The following is an 18,246-nucleotide window of genomic DNA, read 5'->3' on the forward strand; positions in this document are numbered from 1 at the left end:
AAGTTTTGTGAACGTCGAAGGGTGGGGAGGTTTGTGTGGTCGTGTGATGCCGATGCAGTCACTTCTCTTCGCGGGGGCGCTTCTCACACCGATGAACCCCCAATATTGTAAAGCTTGCTGGGACTTCTCGAATAGTGAACTTGATGCAGTCGCAAACCTATAGCTGTTGTGCGTGTCGAGGCGTCTGTCGCGTGCAGATTCGTCACCCGGCGGGAAGATCGAGGATATTCAGGGGTTCGTGTATCCGTAGGGATTTGGCTTTTTGTAAGTTTGGAGGAAGGCAAACAGGGTGGGATGCTTTCTCAATCCTTATTTTTTCCTGGAGGGGCGGGAAAGAATGCGGGCGACGGTCACAGGCCAAACATGGAACCCCCCGATTATTCAGGTACAGCCTGGGCACGACCCGGGCGATTCAGTGCTACCAACCCCACGTCATTCCCTGAAGATCCACAGCCAACCGACAGCCAAGGCCCGGAGCCACGGCCGGGCCAGTCATCCCCAGGAACGCACCGGTGCCGCGAGAAGGTTCCGGATTCGGTGTTTCAAACGGTCCCGGGTGCCGGTCATTGTCAAGGATTCATTCACTCCGTTATTCAGATTGCATCCAGGGTTGATGACACGCCGCGCATTGTTCACGCGTAAAGTGGTTTTGGGAATGGTCCATGCCATCAGTCATACATCAAAAAACCAGCGACGCCTCTGTCCCGTCCCGCCCTATTTCCCTTAAATTCGCCTACGAATGGTTTCGAAAATAAGTAGAAGTTAGAGAAAGACTAGAGACGAGGGAGACGCCTAGAGATAGGGGGCAGGTACAGAGACCGGGGGGGGGGGGGGGGGGCGCTTAGAGATAATGGAAAAACTAAGGACGGATATGCTAATGGAAGTAGTAGACCTGTGTAGTAGAGTTGTGTGGTAAACTTATATAGTGAATGGCCGGTTTTCATTATTGTTACATGGTGTTTACATATGGGTATCGCATGTAAATATTCTACAACTGATGTACATAGTATGTGTGTTTGTGGGGAGATGTTACAAGGCTATTCAAGCAGCCGCCGCAAGAGCTCTCTTGGCTGCCTTAGCCGCTTTCTTAGCACCCTTCATGCTCTTGCGAGGGCGGCTCTTTATCACCTTCTTGGGGGACTTATTCAGAAGCCAAGCGTTCATCGGCAGACGAGTGCCAACGAACCTGCCCTCAGGCGTCCAGACCTCAACGACGGGCCAATTGGGCTCATCAAGGCTCCGGGCGGGTTTCGCGGCCATCTCCTCCTTCTTCTTTAGCTTCTCGGCCGTCTTCTTCAGCCTATCGACCTGGAGGAGACCGGCCTGGTTGATCGATGCCGCTTCCATCTTGGCGAAACCATTCTCAGGCTCAGGCTCATCCTCATCCTCAGGTTCAGGCTCAGGTTCCTCGATAAAGGACGGCGCGCAGCCGGCAAACAGATCCTTGGTCCGAACCTGCGCAACGATCTCGACCCATCCGCACCCCTCGATGAGGATGTCGGTGGCCACCACGCGCCAGGGGAGGTCCTCGACCTTTCTGCGGCCGACGTCCTTGCGAGTGAGGGGGCCGGCGCGCTCCTTTGTTACGTCGTACTTGAGCTCAAAGGAGCCCGCGAGCTTGAGCTTCTCCGCGAGTCCGGGGGCAGCGATGTTGGGCACGCGGTCGGATTCCCTCGTCTGCTGCTGGAACTCGATGGCCTTCTCGGTGGAAGTCGCGTGTTCGGGGATAGGGGTGAAGTTGTAGGCGAGGAAGACGAGGTCCGGCGTGGTGGGTGTGATGCGAATCAGGCTCCCGAGCAGGAGAGACTGGCCGGGCTTGAGAGACTGCTGCTCGGGCTTGATTCGGTGGTGCATGATGAGATCTTTATGGTGCTCGGGTTTGACGTATCTCTCGAGATCCGATCGAGCCACTCCAGGTAGGTCAATTAACTCGCCCTTGCCGTTACCAAAGGGGATTCGGATAGGAGAAGCCGTCGTGCCTGGAAGAGAAGAGACCGTAGGCATCTCCGGATAATCTGTTTCAGGACGAGCAGGAGGCAGTAAAGCATCCACTTCGAAACGATCTGAATCGTTCTCAAAGCTTCCTCTCGTGGCATAGTGGGCACCGTCGCTATCCTCCTCCTTTGCAAACAAGGAGATCTGCACAGGGTTCTTTGAAGGGAGATATGCCGAGGTGCCCTTTGGAAATACCGAGTCAAACAGCTGACTCTTTCCAACATTGACCTTGCCGACCATCCAGCCCGCACCGCCGCGCTGGTAAATTTCCTCTTTGAGCGTCTTGGTCCACCAGCCTCGCTGGGCGCTGACACACTTGACGTTGCCCAGTCTGATAAGCTGTCCAAATTTGCCTAGCGACCGGCGCAGGACCTCTCTCAGGTACGGCATGAGCGAGTCCACCTGCTCCTTCTTCGGCGCCAGCAAGTCTGACCGTGTGATGATGAAGCTCATGTCGAACTTTCGGTCCTTGAAGTACCTCCCAGCCCTGTTCCTACGGTTCTTATGCTTCAAGTTGGCGTCGAGGACTTGGTGCAGTTTCGGAATGAACGACATTGGGAAGTCGGCGGCGTCAATTACGTGGTAGATGTGGTTATTCTTGAATGGGGACTCCTCGATCGTCTCACGCAGGGCGTCGACCGTCGGATGGTAGATTGGCTCTCCGGCGTGGTGGTGCACCAACTTGTGGCATCGATCGCAGAGCGGTACTCTCTTTGGTTTGAGACCTGGTGCTGTTGCAATTTGTCAGTAACTACGGTAGACGCAGCACAACAGTAGAATACGCACTTGTCACGTCCGGACCCAGTTCCTCCCCAAAACGCAGCGACTTCGGGTCCAGGCCAAGTTCAGCAAGCTGCTCCTCGCTCATGTTCTGCAGGACCTCATCAATGACCTTGTCTTCCTCCCGTGCCTCCACTTCCGCATCTTCCATGCTATCCTTGGGCGCGAGATACTCTTTCACGGCTTTTCTGCTCAGGTCGTAGTACCCAGCATGCCCGGCCTCCGTCGTTTGGCTCAATGCGCCGCAGCCATTACATGACAGCGGAAGGGTTCTCCGTGGGATCTTGGTCGGTTCGTCAGCAGGAGGCAACGGGGCCGCCGCTGCCGGCTCGGGTATCGTGGTCGCCTCGACGTGCATACAGCGTCGCTGTCTGTAGGGAATGTTGCGATGCGCATCACCAGCCGGCGCAAAGCAAGGTCGCGCAGACGCGGTGGTGAGCGATGGGCAGAGGTAGACCGGGACTTCACCCAAGGCGGCCCGGTCTCCAATGCTCATTGCACTCCTGAGCCATCTCGACGATAATGCGCGATGCATCATTGCAAAGGCATCAAGAGAATGTAGTAAGTTAGATTCCAGCTTCAGGACTTTTGGGGGTCCTTGTAGCTTTACGACCAAACAAGCACCTAGGAAATTCTAGAAATTTTGGGGGGCGATCAACGCCCGAGCTGCACCGATAAGAGTTCCAACACTCCTTATCGCCGGACAATCATTTGCCCCCGTCCCGAAAAGTCCAAGGGTCGCGGGCAATTTTCAGACTCCCGACCGCGCGACTGACATCGAGAAAGTGCTTGGTGTGAAGTGCAGTTTCGAGATACCCCCCAAGAGACTACCGCCCAAGATGACTCGTGTAGGAGCGAGATGGCACGCTCTGAGAGCTGTAGGTTCCTTTGAGCCATTGAAATGTTTATGACGAATTGAGAAAAGCTAACTTTTGGTGAACAGAAGGTACTTACATCCCGCTCGAGACCTACACCCCCCGATGTAGCTCCCAGGAGTAGCTTCAATTGACACCCGCCAGATCCTCAACATCCGCTTCGGCCTCGGTGCCGCAAAACTCCCTCCGAATGTCACGAGGATACATATGGAGTTCGCCAGACGCGTAGATGGCGGCCACTTCGGACCCAAGTTCGTCTCCCTCCTCTACGAGAGCTTCACCACCTCTCTTCAAGGAACACCAAACTAACCATCTCTTTTCCAATCTTCCACAGGAAATTCTGGCGCGACATGCTCCCCCGCCTAAAATACTACAACCCCGCCGTCCCCATGATCGTAAACCGCAAAAACAACAACGAAGGCGCAGCAATCATGTCCGTTTACTTCTCCACCTCAGGCGAACCCCTCGAACCCTCCACCCTCCCGCAACCCCCCTCCTCGGCAATCGACAACTCCAAAGCGCCCGCACCCCTCGAAGGCCTCGAGCGCGTCGTCAAAATCGACATGAAGAACAAGCACTCGGAAGAAATCTACGAACACTTCCTCCAAGAGACCAAGGCCGAGGCCGTGCTTCCCGGTCCCGAGGACGAGGCGGATATGAAGGCCGCCGAGGAGCTGAGGATCAAGGGCGAAAAGGACCGGAAGCGGCTGGCCAAGATCCTCGAGGAGGAGAGGAGGGAGAAGGCTATGCTTGCCAGGGCGCGTGCTGAGGCGAACTAATGATGCTAAAAGGGGGCGGAGGGGGGAGCAGAAGACCAAAAGGTTATGTACGAGGGCGGGCGTGGAGAAGAAACCGAAAAAAGTGTACGAATATCCTGTACAAAATGTACCAAAAAGAATCTCTGCAGAACGGGAAATGCTCTGAGTCGTACTATGACCAGTCTACTGGCTTGTTGGGTTACTGGACCAAGTCCCGGTCAAGATTACAAACGCTAGTTCAAGAGACACAGAATGATGAATTGTGGTTGGAAACCGAATGAAATCCTTTCCATTAAGACTACCCATGGACTCGTGCCCATGTTCATCCAAAACCTTGAAGCCGCCCACCGCCCAAGAAAGACCAACAAGCTGTAGGTCATTGTGAATCTACCAACCATACCATCTAGATGCATGCTGCTACCCTTTGCAGGGCTGCGGTTTGTCTTTCTGTTAACTCCGATATCGATGCTCCCTGTAGCTCATTTGACACATGATGCGCTTATTTCAAACCAAAGCCTTCGCTCTCGTGCACGGCGGTCCATAACATATGCTCCAGTCTCTCCCTCGACCCATAACGACGCAGGGCCAGCATGTTGAAGCAGGTTCGAGCGATGGGATACCTGTTCTCGTCATCGCCTAGACATGTAATCTTGATTGGGAGAAGAGCAGCACCCATGGCCGGCACTCTGTCGGTACCGGTAATGAAGGAGAGAAGCTTCCTCTGCTCATCAGGAGTTGCATTCTTGAAGGCATCCCAGAACCATCCTATGACTGGCTCTACCCCATCAGGGTTCTTCGAACCCCAGTTGTCGTACTCAGCCACGCCCCTCAGGGCGTCCACGTCGAGTGCCGTATCTGAGCCACGAACAAGCAATTCAATCTCCTCGGGTCGAAACAGCGACAGCGCGTTGCCGCCACACACAGTGTAAAACCCACGTTTGAAGGGCTCAAACTGTCGGGCGACCGCCGTTTCAAGTAGGTACCTGACGTATAGTGTGACGTACTCTGCTCTGTTTGCATTCGTGACTGACTTCCTCTCTCCTCCCGAACACAGTGGGACCTGCATCACAGTTCCGTACTTCTCAATGTCCACAACAAAGTCCAGCTGGAAAGTCGTCTCAACGTCACCGTCAAACTCAAGAAGCTGTTTGAGGCCACTCGCTAAACGCGGGCGATATTCTGCTAGGTCTTCTAGCGTGTAGTTCATGGTTGGCCGAGGATGGGCAGATGAACCTGACGACGAGCTAGGGGCGGAAGCAAGAAGCTTTCGGAAGGCGAAAGGCGGCAGCGCCACGTCGAGAATGGTGGAGTTGTATATGGCCAGACCCATTACAACGCCAACCAGGAAGAATTGGTCAGAAGTCTCGAAGGCGTTAGGGTTGAAGTAGCAGAATTGAGAGTCCTCGTCGTAGATAAACATCCCTATCATGTGGTGTTAGAAACAGACTCAGACCTGACGCAGACCGATACGTACCATGCTCGGGGTTGAACACCTCACGCACGAGGAGAAGAAACCATTCTTTCTTCAAGCCACCTGCGTCGAGCCCCTCCTCGCCTTTGAAAACGATGCGTAACCCCTTCTTGATGTCTTCGCTCCCGCTTCCAATGACTTCGCTCACAGCCTTCAAACTGTCGTCAACCAGGCACTCCCTTCGAACATCAAGCACCAAGAACTGCGTAACGTTCCTCCTTGTCATGATGCTATCGAAGAAGGCATCCCGTGCCTTGGTCATCTGTTGTCTCCGTGCATCATGCTCCAGGATCTGGGACTTGGCCCACATGCTCAGCAAGAATGGATACTGGCAGAATGAGAACTTTCCCCTCTTCGATTCCCATGCTTCGAACTCGGCTACCAAGTCGGTGTAGTCAATCATGGTGTTGTAAAAGTCACTCGTAGGGATGATTTGTCCATGTGCCTGTATACCCCCTCTGTGAGTACTGCTACTCATATTTCCCATCTGATCCGGTCGCCGAATGTGCGTCATATTATTTGCCGCAAATACTAGAGAGAGAACTCTGGCGGCGGCCCGGATTTGCCAGTCTTCATTATATACCATCTTTTTCTGTTGCTCCTTCTGTTGCTTTGAGGAACTACGCTGCGTTCCTAGCGCTGCGTGCAGCGAGGCTGCTGAATGACCGGCACTCATGTTCGGAATTAGCCCGGCTGTTATGTCCACTCTGACCTCGTGTTTCTTCTCATTCTGGCGAATGAGTCTGTAAGTTAGGAACCCAGCGGCAAGGTCCTTGATCTTGATGAATCTAGCCTCGGAATACCGCGCGAACCAAGTAGTTAAGTGGTTTTGGCATGAAGTCGATGCATTCGAAATCAAGCCCAGGATTCGCTTGATAATGACGGAGTGTTGACCAGATACGGGACCGGTTTTCAAGGTTGATCTGTCTTCCCTAATAATCTCGTCGCGTTTCAGCGACGGACGTCTGCCATTGTTTCCTCGGCCTTGGAAGGCATTCGACTCTCCGTAGAGCAGCGGGTTCTCCAAGATGATGAGAAGATATCTCAAGTCTTCTGGATCAGTCATCGGCCGCCCAGGACGCTTGAGTAGTGTCTCGATGGCTTTCAATAGGGTCCTGTGGGTGTGGTCTTGGCCGAAGAGTAATTGGGACTCGATGGCCCGGAGCTCTGTTGCTGATAGCGGGTCTGCCTCTGAATCTCGGGTCATCTCTTCATAAATGGACATCCAGGATTCCGCAGCATTGATCACCGATCTGTACCACTCCGTAACTTGATTCCATTCCACCTGCGGCGAGCGAGACGTGATGAAAGAAGGGGCATCCTCCATCCGCTGTGAAGCCGATCGCTTGTGGCGTGTCCCTCCCTGACTTTGGTTCCCAGTCCACCACGTCCCGTTCTCGGCGAAGTCACCGAGCAACAGAAGCTTAGGATCGAGATCACATACGGGAGATTCGGAATGTTGCTCTGCGAACTTGGGCTCGGGCCTGGGGATTGGCGGCCGCCGTGATGCCGACTCACTCCCTGAGCGAGTGGCTACGACAGGCCGACGAGAAAGGAACGAAGAGTTGACGCAGTGAAATGAACTGAAGCAGGTGGTAATGTAGTCTTCCAGCGGCCTGAATATCCTCTTTGGATCATCGGCATCAAGGAACCTGGGGCCCGCCGGCCGCGGAGCACTGGCGTCTGCCGTGAGCTGGCGCATGGTGGGCCTCTCGGGGTAAGAAGACGAAAATGACCGGGCTGTCGGGGGCAGGCGCAGCGGATGCACGTTGGGATTTTGGCGGAGCGTAGGCTGCTCGGGGAAGAGGTAGCCAGAGCCATTACCTTGGCTTCTCTCCCGCCTGTGCTGTGGGCCTCCTGTCGTTCTCGAAGTGCAAGGCCGTTCACTCTGTTCCCGAAACGGACTGGGGGTTGCGTGCCTCTCGGCGACGACCTCGCGATGCTCATCTTCTGAGCTCGAGGACCTCCTAATCGCCCTCGCTAGATGTGCATGGATGGATTGCCGGATCAGTCTCTTGGTCTGGTCGAGTGAGATGGGCCTGGTCTCGTATCGTTCCGCCGGGCGTGTGGTCTGTTTCTGAGGCGACGTCGACTCTTGGGACGGGCGCTGTAGCCATTTGGGGCCGCTATTGGATCTGGCCGGTAGCTGGTCCGGGTGGATGTCATTGATGGTGACACAGACTGTGCACTTGAAGACCTTCAGCTCGCGTGGCCAGCGCACGAGAGAGCCGCAGGTCATGCAATTGCCAGTCGCAAAGTCCCTGCTGCCACCACTGGTGCCTCCCCTCTTGTGCGTAGTGTTATTGTTGCCGGGCGGCTTCGTCATGACGGGCGCATCGTCTTCGGAATCGGTGTCATGGGAGGTGTCGGGGCGCTTCTTCTTGCTGGAGAATAGCGAAGGAAATGGGTGGCTCATGGAGCGGGAATGTGTCGGACGGCGCGGGCGTCTTGGGTGGAAATCGGATTCGGAAGAGCTCGAGTCGGCATGGAGGTGGGAGTTATCCAAAATCACATAGCTGTCGGGCAGTCGTCCCAGCTGGCCAGGTGGTGCAGTGTGCGAGGGGCTGTGTATTCGGGAGACAAGGTCGGCGGAAGTTTGACGGAGAGTAGGAGGGCGAGGAGGTGGAGCATGACGTTGCGACGACCAAGGAGCCATGTTTGCGAGCGATGCCGTCTAAACTCTGCGACAACAGCAAGGGCACCTGGCCAGCTTGGTCTGCAAGCAGCAAATCGGCATGGAGAAATGAGGATGTACAAGAAGGCAAGGTTAGGTTTTCCTCACGGTCTGTCCTTTCTCTCTTTCTCTCTTTCGAAATGGTTTCTGCCACGCGCCCAGGGAAGGTAGTTGAAGTAAAAGTGAGACGATGAAAGACGAGGGGGGTGGGAAAGTAAGGTGCGGCTGGAAGTGGGAGGGAGAGAGGGGAGAGCCTGCACTTTGAATTGAGTTGAAGGCGTGTCTCGTCCAACAAGTGTGGATGTAAGTCAAAGGGACGAGACAGGACACGGCATGACACTTGCTGCAGGAGAGGACAGGCTTCACGATGCAGGTAGTAATAATAAGGCGCGCAAAGAGGAAGTGTCCGACGCACCCATGCCGGGATTATGCTGTTGTGATAGGTTCTAGCTGTAGAATGCTGCAGTACGAACATAACAAGAGGCCATAGAGCTAGAGCAACGCCGACAAGGCGGAGGGCCCAGCAGCTGGGAACCTCGATACCACAGATTAAGTGTGGACTAAGTGAAAGTGACAACGGCTTCGTTGTTTTTGTTATGGTTATGGTGTCAATAGGTCAGCTACGGTACTTGGAGCTTGGTGTGCTTAGGTCCGGCTGGAGGTAGTGCAATTGACCGTCTTTAGTGTCCCAGCCGACAATTTGCGCCGAGCACACGCACATACACACATACATGAGAAGAGGTATCAGACGACGGTACGGACATGTGAAGGGCATTCGGAGGTGATGGTCTTTGAACTGAGCGCCGCGCTGTGCGTTCCTCCAGAAATCCATCTTGGCCACAGGCCACACAGTACTGGGTAAGAGAGAGATTGTGTGCTGGGACGCGACTTCGACTCGAGCTCGGTCGAGGGAGGGAATTAAAACTGAACAATGTAACGGCAGCAGTGTCCCGAACCAAGACATTCCCTAATAATTATGCCAGGTTCCATGTTCTCTCATCTCAATCTTGTCAGGTCTCGTATTCGACAGTCGACGCTGGGAGCACATGGAGCCGAGAGCGAATCAGCAGGCTGCGTATGTCAGGGCAAACATATTAGTACACCAAAAGTGATTAAACTGCTGATCCCTGGTGAAGCGCCGGGTGGCTGACTGAGTGCCCTTTCAAGTTTCCCACAGATTCGTATCTCTCTCTCTAACATTGATGCCGAATGGTAACGTTCTAGAGAAGAAACGAGTTTACAGTTATACTCCGATACACGGTTCACTGCTCCTTACCTGACTTGCAGGTAGGTTTGTACTCGTGTCAAAAGACGAAGGTGGCCAGCTTCCATGTCTAATTATTGTACTACATATCAGTATGAACCTAAGGCAAGGTACCTTGATGCATGAACTGCTAAAGAGCCTGCTGTAATTAAGGTCCCAGAAACGTCAAACATGATCAGCCACGCTGTCAATCTAACATAAGGTAACAGAATCATCAGCCTGGACAGCTGTGGGGTGACATGAAATGTTGCAATTTCCTAACGACAACCCCTGCTTCAAATGTTTTTTATTGAGGGATGGATAACAGAGGCGTATTTTAAGGGTCCTGGGCTGAGTGCCTGAAGCAGGGGGCCCTTTTTGCCGGGTCAGCACTCAGCTCCAGACTCCAGTGTAACCCAAGTCGCCAAACCAAACAAAACCAAGCCGACCGCGGCTGTGAGAATCCCTGCAGGGGAACACTCCAGTCTCCAGCGTGCATGCCCTCCCGCTCTTGCCCTGCCTTAGCACACCACTCGAGCTGCAGCTAGCGGTCCAAGGTCGCACTTCCCCGAGACCGGCACTCGGCGGGGGGGACTTCGGGAGACGGATGGTTTGTTCCTTCCTGTGTTCCACTCCGTACCTACCTAGGTAAGCACGTAAGGTAGGTAGGTACCTGAGGTAGGTCCTAATCCACCCAGGTCGTTTCCTTCCGAGTCCCGTCGGTGCCATCCAGCGCCAAGCCCGGCGACCTTAACTTCGAATGTGGGGGAAGGAAGTAATCGCGGATCCCCGTTTCGTCAATGACAAGCACCTGCCATTGGATCTTTGCTCCAGGCCTTTGCTGTTGCACACTTGCATCTTCATCAACCTTACACTACCCTCGACCTTCACCACGCAGCTTCAGCAGATGACAACTGGCACAACACACCGCCTCGGCCGTTTCAGCATCTCGTTGCATCCATGACACGCCCTCAAACCCGACTCTTCAACCTCGCTGTCCACGCCCGGACAACCGGGATCCCCCAAGCTCCACTCGGAGGAAGCTTCAAGCTCCGGACCTGACCGCCGCCGTGACGTCAATTCTTGTCTTGTCCGTTCTCGTGGGCTACCTTACAACCAATGTCTGCGCATTCGGACCCACGAGCGATCAAGCGCAGCGCAGCATTGGCTGGTGCCTGTAGCCGTGGTCGTTGTCCTCTTCGAAAGCTGTTTCTTGAACCTGACCAGGTTGTTCTCCTGACCAATAGCATGGACCACTTGCCTACGGACGGACCAGTGAAGGGAACCTGAATGGGAAGACAGCAAGAGCCAGGATAGCATTTGTCCTGCTTCTAGCCGTCACTCTATCAATCGATAGTATGCAAGCTGCCAAAATGTCAGCAACCTTGAGGCATTGGGTGCTTACTATTGGTCGTATGTCGCTCGCTTATCGTCTCTCTGCTGACGACTCCAGGACAATGCATCATACAAAGGAAATATGTGGGTGTTTGCGAACATTGTCATATTCTCATTCGTCATAACATATGAACAGCTACCTGGTTATCGCTTCGCTCCATACATCTACAGCATCTGCGCAAATTGCGGCGATACCGAAAATTGGCAGTTGATAAACTTGATCGTATCGTTGCACCAGTTGGCCTCCTTTGTTCCGGTGCCGACCATTCTTGCCTTGTCCGATGCCTTGGCGCCCTTCTTAAGCGTGCCCTGCAATGTGCTCTCGAAGTCGCCCTTCACAATTGTCAGGTCACCCTCCAGCTCTGCCAGCACCTCGCCGCTTTCGCTTCGGAGCTCGAACTTGCTTATGCCGTGGTTAATCTCCAACGGGCTGGGGTTGTACACCTTCATGGTGTTGACGAAACCACCGCCACGCTCCGCAGAGTTGACCTGCGCGATCTTGGGGCCGCCCATGCCAACGATGGGCACATCCTTTGCGTATTTGACCTTGGCCGACAGGCCGAGCGCCTTGATTGTGCAGTCACCGTTGTCAAGTCGCAACACCAAGCTCTCGTCGCACATGATGGCTTTGACGAACGCCATGAAGGCGTTGCGGTCGAGGATCTTGATGAGCTGGTCCTTGACGACAACCTCCGTACCGCCAGACTTGGTCTTGACTTCCGGAAGATCCAGCTTGCCAAAGCAGCCGCCGTTAAACATCATGTCGACGGTCATCGGTGCCATTGTCGCGCCCATGGGTCCGGTGCCTGTGACCCTGCTCACGATTCCCATGACAAAAGTGCTGTTATTCGCACAGCAGTCAGATCATGTCACAGAATGCCACCAATTGCATGCGCAGGAATGACTTACTCAGCCGTGGGCTGCGAGATCTTGATGTGCTCCACCTCCAGCTTGGAGCGGTTGAGAATGGCCTGGGTGATGGCGTCCATTTTGGCTAGTGTGCTGATTTGTGGAAGCGCTAGAGGAGTGGTGACGTTCAGTAAGCTGGTTTGGGTTTTGTTGTAAGTGAGATTTGGTTATTGCAGTTGAAGTTGATTGATGAGTTGATAGGAAAAGCAAGGTGAGGAGCATTGGGTTTTATACACGCTCGCCATCTCGTCCAATATCCTGGTCATCACAACCCAGATACGGCCTCACTGTCGTCACAACGAACACATGCAGCTTGAGCTGCCATGCCATGTGCTATTGAGCTGCCACAACTGCCTCGGAACCTGAGTCTCGTCTCCAACAGAACCCACCGCCACAACACAGTTCGCATAGCTCTTCGCATAGCTTGCTACCCTGCCACACCCCGTCCAAAACTTGACAAGGCCTCAGGGGGTTTAGAACGGCCAGTCCATCAGACGAAGAATGGTTGCTATTCGGTGAGCCCAACACTTCGGATAACACCCCTGCGTGTATGACAGATCGATCAACCCACCGATCCTCCTCTACCTGGAGTCTTGTCCCCCCTCCTCAAAACGGCAATTCCCTGTGCGGTGAAACACCAATGGAGTGCGAGGGTTTTCATCACAGCTCAGAAGCAGGAGCCAGCTCACGCACACAACGCAACGCACCCGCACCCGCATTCGCACAGCTCTTTTCGACGGCGGATCCCGCAATGCGAGTGAATGCTTCTTATTTGGTTTCCATTTCGCTTGGACGTCCCGTTTCGGGAAGCATTGAGCGCTTACCTGCCCTTCTATCCCCCCCACCTTCAACTCAAAAGAAATAGTGGAAGAGAGTCCGGGGACGAGACCTGCGCCGGGCTGGCGGCACGTAGAGTCTCAGTCTCAGCCTCAGCTCTTTCTCTCTCTCTATCTCGCATACTTGACTTTATTCTTTCCCGACCCGCATGTGTCAGCGACGCAACATCTGCCAGCCAGATCCCTTTCTTTTGTCACGTTCCAGAAAGTACTCGAACCTAAGTGGATAAAGAGGGCGCTGTGAACAATGCCCACCTCGCTGATACCTCCCCGAGGCTGACTCGAAATGTTTACGTTGGGGGAAAAGGAGTCAGCCAAGAGGGTTAAAACACGTTTTGCGGATTAATGCTTGAAAGCTGCTAATGCGGGGAGTGGGTAAAGCATCAATCTCGGTACGCAACGTTGGGAAGAAAGAAGGTGAAGTTTGGCATGTGCTCTAGCCTTTTCACCGAGGGACGTTTGGTGTGGAGGTGAACGAGAAGAAGGTGCGGGATGTCTACTGATTGGCGATGCGTTACCCGGCAGTCGTAAACTCAACCCTCTTTTTAGTAAGGATGCGGTTGTATCGCGAGGGCGGGGGAAGGGGGGGGGGGGGGGGGGGGGGGGATTTTGCCGGGAGAAGGTGAGGGGAGGTAAGAGGGAGAGGGGGGTGGGGGTGTTTTGTGGTGGGGGGGGGTGTGGTTCGCGGGCGGAGAAAACACGACCGTTTTGTGGGGGGGGGGGGGGTGGGGGGGGGGGGGGGGGGGGGGGGGGGGGGGGGGGGGTTGGATGAATTTGCCCAGCTAATGTGAAGGAAGTGCGGAGAGGCAGCGAGGTTACGAATGAGAAGAAACGGGAATAGGCTTCGGTCCCATGTGCGTCGGATGAATGATGCGGAGTAAAGACTGCGTAGATCATCTATGGTAAGGTAGGTCTTGCTCGGGAAATCGAGATGAGAAGGAATAATTTGGGCCTGCGTAAACCAAAACATTCCAGTCCAAGGCACACGCATACGTTTCCGGACTCAGGTATGGAATCGAATGGGAACTCGTGGTGATTCATCGCTCTTTTATTGTCGAGCCGGAAAACTGGGTAAGGAACAAGACTAACAGAACAAGAACAAGTTTCTCTCTGTCCCTCAAACCCATTGAGGGTGCCTTTTTTTCTTTTTTTGGTTTCACGGATTCACTCACCTCTCAAAACTCCGCAACCGCCGAGCCGCCCTACGCTAACCTCAACCAATTCCTCAACCACCGGATCCCAAAGTCGTCATCAAAGTAATCAACCATTCAAACAACACCTCTTGTGCGCCGCCGACCACTTTTTTTTCAAGTTCGCTATTCGCCAACCGCCGTCTTTCCCTACAGCCGTCCCACCAGCTTCTGACTCCGATCCGATGCTTGTCTAAGTAACGAAATGAAATGAGCCAAGCAGACACTTTTTGTTCTTAAGCAACAACGAACAGTCAAAGACAACTTCATACTCGGGGAGAGAGTGACTAAAGGGGAGAGAGAAACCAGTCTGTTCTGTCATGCTTGCGTTGCGGCACAGAGAGCCCTTACACTCCAGTAGCGTCATCGAAAACAATCGCGGCCTTGATGGCGCTCTTGTTCTTGATGGACTCGAGAGCCTCGCCAAACTGCTCCAGCTTGAACGTCTTGTTGACGATACCCTTGGTCTTGACCTTGCCCGAGTCAAGGTAGTCAATGGTGGCGGCTGCGCGAGTGTCAGTATGATTGGGCTAGAGTGCCTACTCAAGCAGCAGGTACAGAGTTTTTCGAAGATTGATACGTACGGAACATGTAGGTCTCGGAGAAGGAGCCGAGGATTGTGATCTCGTCACCGAAAATCTTGGAGGGGGGCCATGATACACGAGCAGAGCTGCTGTAGACACTATTTTTTGACACATCAGCAACCATGTACGCTAAAACGGCGCTTTGCTACCTTACCCGTAGACGACGAGCTTGCCACCGCGGCGGACGTAGTTGATGGCATCCTCGAGAATCTTGACGGAACCGGTAGCCTCAACGACGACGTCAAAGCCGTACGGGTGATCCTTCTGGAGCTGGGTGAACTGGACCTGGGGATCGGAGCGGGACAGCTCAATGTAGTTATCGGCAGCATCCAAGCTGCGAGCGAGGTCCATCTTCAGACCTTGAGGGGCCGCGATGGTGACATTGCAACCACCGTTGTGGCGCATGAGTTGAGCAAGCATCTATATCGTGGTGCATCGATCAGTCATTGGCGCACAGGGTGCAGGGTGTAATATCCCGGCCGAAGTGAACTCACAAGACCGGTGGGGCCGGCGCCGAACATGAGGACGCTTGATCCGAGGCGGGGCCGGATCTTGTCCAGACCGTGGCAGGCGCAGGAGGCGGGCTCGAGAAGAGTGGCATCAACATCGTTAAGGTTGTGGATCTTGAAGACCTTGCCGGCAGGGTACGCGCAGTACTCGGCGAAACCACCGTTCATTGTGACACCGTGAGCCTCAAACTGCAAAAAAGGTGTTACTTCAATATCCGTCCATATAAGTGGTTAAGTGGGGTCGGGCATACGTGCTCGCAGAGCAAAAGCTCTCCACGTCGGCAGTAGAAGCACTCATTGCAGAGCTCGCTGTTGTCGGCAGCAACACGGTCGCCAACCTTGAAGTCCTTGACTTTCTGTGCTTTCATGTTAGCAGTCATTCCGTCAGAAGTTGTGGACAATAGCTTTGCTTACAGGTCCAACGGCGGCAACGACACCAACAGTCTCATGGCCAGGAATCAAGGGGAACTTTGCAATGAACTCTCCCTCGTGAATGTGCTATAAGTGATATTAGTTACGTTGCTCGAGGCATGACTGGAGGCCGTGAGGTTCGGGAGGTTTTACCAAGTCTGTGGCGTCCGGGTTAGTCATACAGATCATTGCAAAAGATCACACTCGACTTGCACAGCGTATGCAATGGTACACGAGAGACGACAGTTCACTCACCAGTACCACAAACACCACAAGCTCTAACTTTGACCAGAACATCGTTCTCCCGAAGCTCTGGAAGAGGAACTTGGACAATTGACCAATCCTCGGGCTTCTCGTAGCTGGATGAGGGGTCAGCTTAGCGCCAATGGAGGGGTAGATGGTCCAGCGACCAAAGTTGCGTGAACTGCCACGCTGACCCGATGATGATTCATAGTTGAGAAAGGGGGGCCATACCGGAGAGCCTTCATCTGCTTGGGAAGGTTCGACATGTTGAAAGGTTTTTGACTTGTGCTCTGATGAAGATAGGTGTGCTATCGTATCTTGATGCTCATTTAGCGGATGTTAAGAGAATAAATGAAGTTCAGCCTGTGTTATAGGGGGAGCAGAGAAACGACGGCAGCTAACAACGTACACGTGAGACTCACTGGAGGACAGGCGAGGTGAGGGGAAGCTTGATTTGGTGCTTCTGTGTGAAGCTCCAAGAGGTGGAATGGGTAGCTTTATATAAGGCCTCCTTCGAGCAGCGCGGGGAATGGGCGCATCTTGGGACGGAGATGGGACCAGGGTCCAAGGCGTTGTTGGCTGGCGTGTCTGAGGTCAGGGTACTTACATCTAAATCCTCCCTTAGACTCGCATTGTACGCTCAAATCGGCGAGCTTCGATGGCTACACCGAGCTCATGTACCTATTCATTCGTGTGGTGCCATCCGGCATGTTGGCGTAGGTAGCTGCATCCCGCGTCCGCAGACGCATCCTCGACCACATCGACGCGCCACTCGGCCAACAAATGATGGTACATACACGAGACGGCATCCCACGCCTAGAGAAAGCCCCAGCCTGGCCTGGCCAAACATTGATCGGTGAGGATGAAAAGCACCTGAGAAAGACCGGAGCTGTTGGCAGACCACAGAGCTGAGCAAAGTCTAAACCCCCCTGTCCGTCCAAAAATTGCCCCGCCCCCAGACTTTCAGCGGAGTTATTGCTGCAAACCTGGCGTCATCACGCAGGGCAGGGCTGCCACCAGCAACCAGATTTCCAAGCGCGGGAAAGTCGGGAGGCAATGGCTCTAGGAATAATCGAAAAGCAGGAGAAGAATCGAAATGTGAGGGGGGGCAAGGCCATGACAACACGTCCACGAACGAGCTTCCAACAATCGCCAGACAGTCCAGCTGTCTAGCTCATCCCATTGAACGGGGTCGAGACACTATCATCGAGCCACTCAGAGAAGCGAGAGCTAGCGAGCTGCATCCAAATTGGAGAGCGGGGAGCGTGCAAGAAGTCCTGGTCTCGAATTGTAAGTGTGTAAACCAGACAGTGACAACACCACTTCCACCATCAACAACACCATCTCTTCTTTTCTTTCCCGCCAGGAGGTCCACTTGGACACCGCCGCAGTGCTTATCTTGCACATCCGGCACTCTTCCCCTGGCACACTACCTCAACAAAACATTCCCAAAGCCGGGCCAAGGAGAGTGGGAGCGTGGCAACACCCATGGCACATGACATGAACTTACCGTAGTCTACTCGTCTCGACCTTGCCCGGCGTCCAGGTTCCTGCTGATAGGTATGCGCGCCCGCGATTCTCTCTCCACGCGCTATCCTTGGAGTGCCCCCCCTCGCCGGTTGTTCCCCGGTTTGCTGGCCTTGTAGCGCCAGCCCTTGGCGTGGAGACGCTGCCTCCACATGCAGTTGACTTACGTACCGGGTTGGTGCGAAGATAGTAGGATGTGTCGTTGGATGCTCTGATATGATTCTGAGTCTCTGTCACCCTGAAGTTGGGCTTGATTTGCGTTTGGTGGCTCATAGCTTAATCGTGTCTCTGATTATTGACCTACACCACAAGGTGCTGGGGCATGATAAGATGTCCGTCTTTGCTCGCGCGACTAGCGTTGAGACGACGTTCTTGCAGCTCCCGAGATTAGAAGATGTTCTGCCGCTGATGGTGTGGTGAAGCTGTGTGTAAATGAGATCGGGTTGGGTTAGACAAGACATCGATTGCGTGAGGTGACTTTCATGGCAAGTACTCATGCCCAGGACCTTCTCTTCCTTTCTCATCCCACGGCTCGGGGATATCGAGGTAACCGCGTCCGGAAGCTGGCGCAGGTGCAGAAAGAAGGCCAGGTACGTAGGAGTGAGGGGGAGGGGGGATGAACCCTACCCTCTTCCTGAACGAGCAATGGCACCCAAAGGCAGGGCAAGACGTTGAGGAAGGCGTCCTGGTCTCTTCTGAGCCAATGCAACACATCTCATGTAAAGGCCCCTTCAGGAGGCAGTCCGCTCATTGTGATGTATCACGAGGGAGGGTGGTGCATGGGTGATCTCTCTGACGAAGAGGTGAACTGCCGCCTGTTCAGTAGAGATCTCGGCGCAGTTTGCA

At 54.1% G+C, this 18,246-nt stretch overlaps 6 protein-coding genes across 6 annotated transcripts; 2 read left to right on the forward strand and 4 right to left on the reverse strand.

Annotated features, from left to right (window-relative positions):
* Window positions 1-294: 294 nt before the first annotated feature.
* CABS01_12450 (uncharacterized protein) lies at window positions 295-642 on the forward strand (the record flags this gene model as incomplete). Its single annotated transcript, XM_060545803.1, has 1 exon — window positions 295-642. The coding sequence occupies one exon, from the start codon at window positions 295-297 to the stop codon at window positions 640-642; it is 348 nt and encodes a 115-aa protein (XP_060396660.1).
* A 399-nt stretch (window positions 643-1,041) lies between these two features.
* Window positions 1,042-3,313, reverse strand: CABS01_12451 (uncharacterized protein; the record flags this gene model as incomplete). Its single annotated transcript, XM_060545804.1, has 2 exons — window positions 1,042-2,726; window positions 2,782-3,313. 2 exons carry the CDS (start codon window positions 3,311-3,313, stop codon window positions 1,042-1,044), a joined length of 2,217 nt encoding a protein of 738 aa, XP_060396661.1.
* A 301-nt stretch (window positions 3,314-3,614) lies between these two features.
* On the forward strand, window positions 3,615-4,429 carry CABS01_12452 (uncharacterized protein; the record flags this gene model as incomplete). The annotated part of the gene is made up of 3 exons (XM_060545805.1): window positions 3,615-3,653; window positions 3,795-3,901; window positions 3,985-4,429. The coding sequence occupies 3 exons, from the start codon at window positions 3,615-3,617 to the stop codon at window positions 4,427-4,429; spliced, it is 591 nt and encodes a 196-aa protein (XP_060396662.1).
* A 478-nt stretch (window positions 4,430-4,907) lies between these two features.
* On the reverse strand, window positions 4,908-8,535 carry CABS01_12453 (HECT-domain-containing protein; the record flags this gene model as incomplete). Its single annotated transcript, XM_060545806.1, has 2 exons — window positions 4,908-5,830; window positions 5,883-8,535. The coding sequence occupies 2 exons, from the start codon at window positions 8,533-8,535 to the stop codon at window positions 4,908-4,910; spliced, it is 3,576 nt and encodes a 1,191-aa protein (XP_060396663.1).
* Window positions 8,536-11,356: 2,821 nt separating this feature from the next.
* On the reverse strand, window positions 11,357-12,180 carry CABS01_12454 (uncharacterized protein; the record flags this gene model as incomplete). Its single annotated transcript, XM_060545807.1, has 2 exons — window positions 11,357-12,032; window positions 12,101-12,180. The coding sequence occupies 2 exons, from the start codon at window positions 12,178-12,180 to the stop codon at window positions 11,357-11,359; spliced, it is 756 nt and encodes a 251-aa protein (XP_060396664.1).
* A 2,293-nt stretch (window positions 12,181-14,473) lies between these two features.
* Window positions 14,474-16,139, reverse strand: CABS01_12455 (alcohol dehydrogenase GroES-like domain-containing protein; the record flags this gene model as incomplete). Its single annotated transcript, XM_060545808.1, has 8 exons — window positions 14,474-14,631; window positions 14,711-14,808; window positions 14,865-15,130; window positions 15,205-15,408; window positions 15,471-15,575; window positions 15,634-15,717; window positions 15,914-15,989; window positions 16,105-16,139. The coding sequence occupies 8 exons, from the start codon at window positions 16,137-16,139 to the stop codon at window positions 14,474-14,476; spliced, it is 1,026 nt and encodes a 341-aa protein (XP_060396665.1).
* Between the last annotated feature and the right edge of the window lie 2,107 nt (window positions 16,140-18,246).

Source organism: Colletotrichum abscissum, assembly GCF_030869225.1.
Source record: "Colletotrichum abscissum strain IMI 504890 chromosome Unknown Scaffold_37.1, whole genome shotgun sequence".
Lineage (NCBI taxonomy): Eukaryota > Fungi > Ascomycota > Sordariomycetes > Glomerellales > Glomerellaceae > Colletotrichum > Colletotrichum abscissum.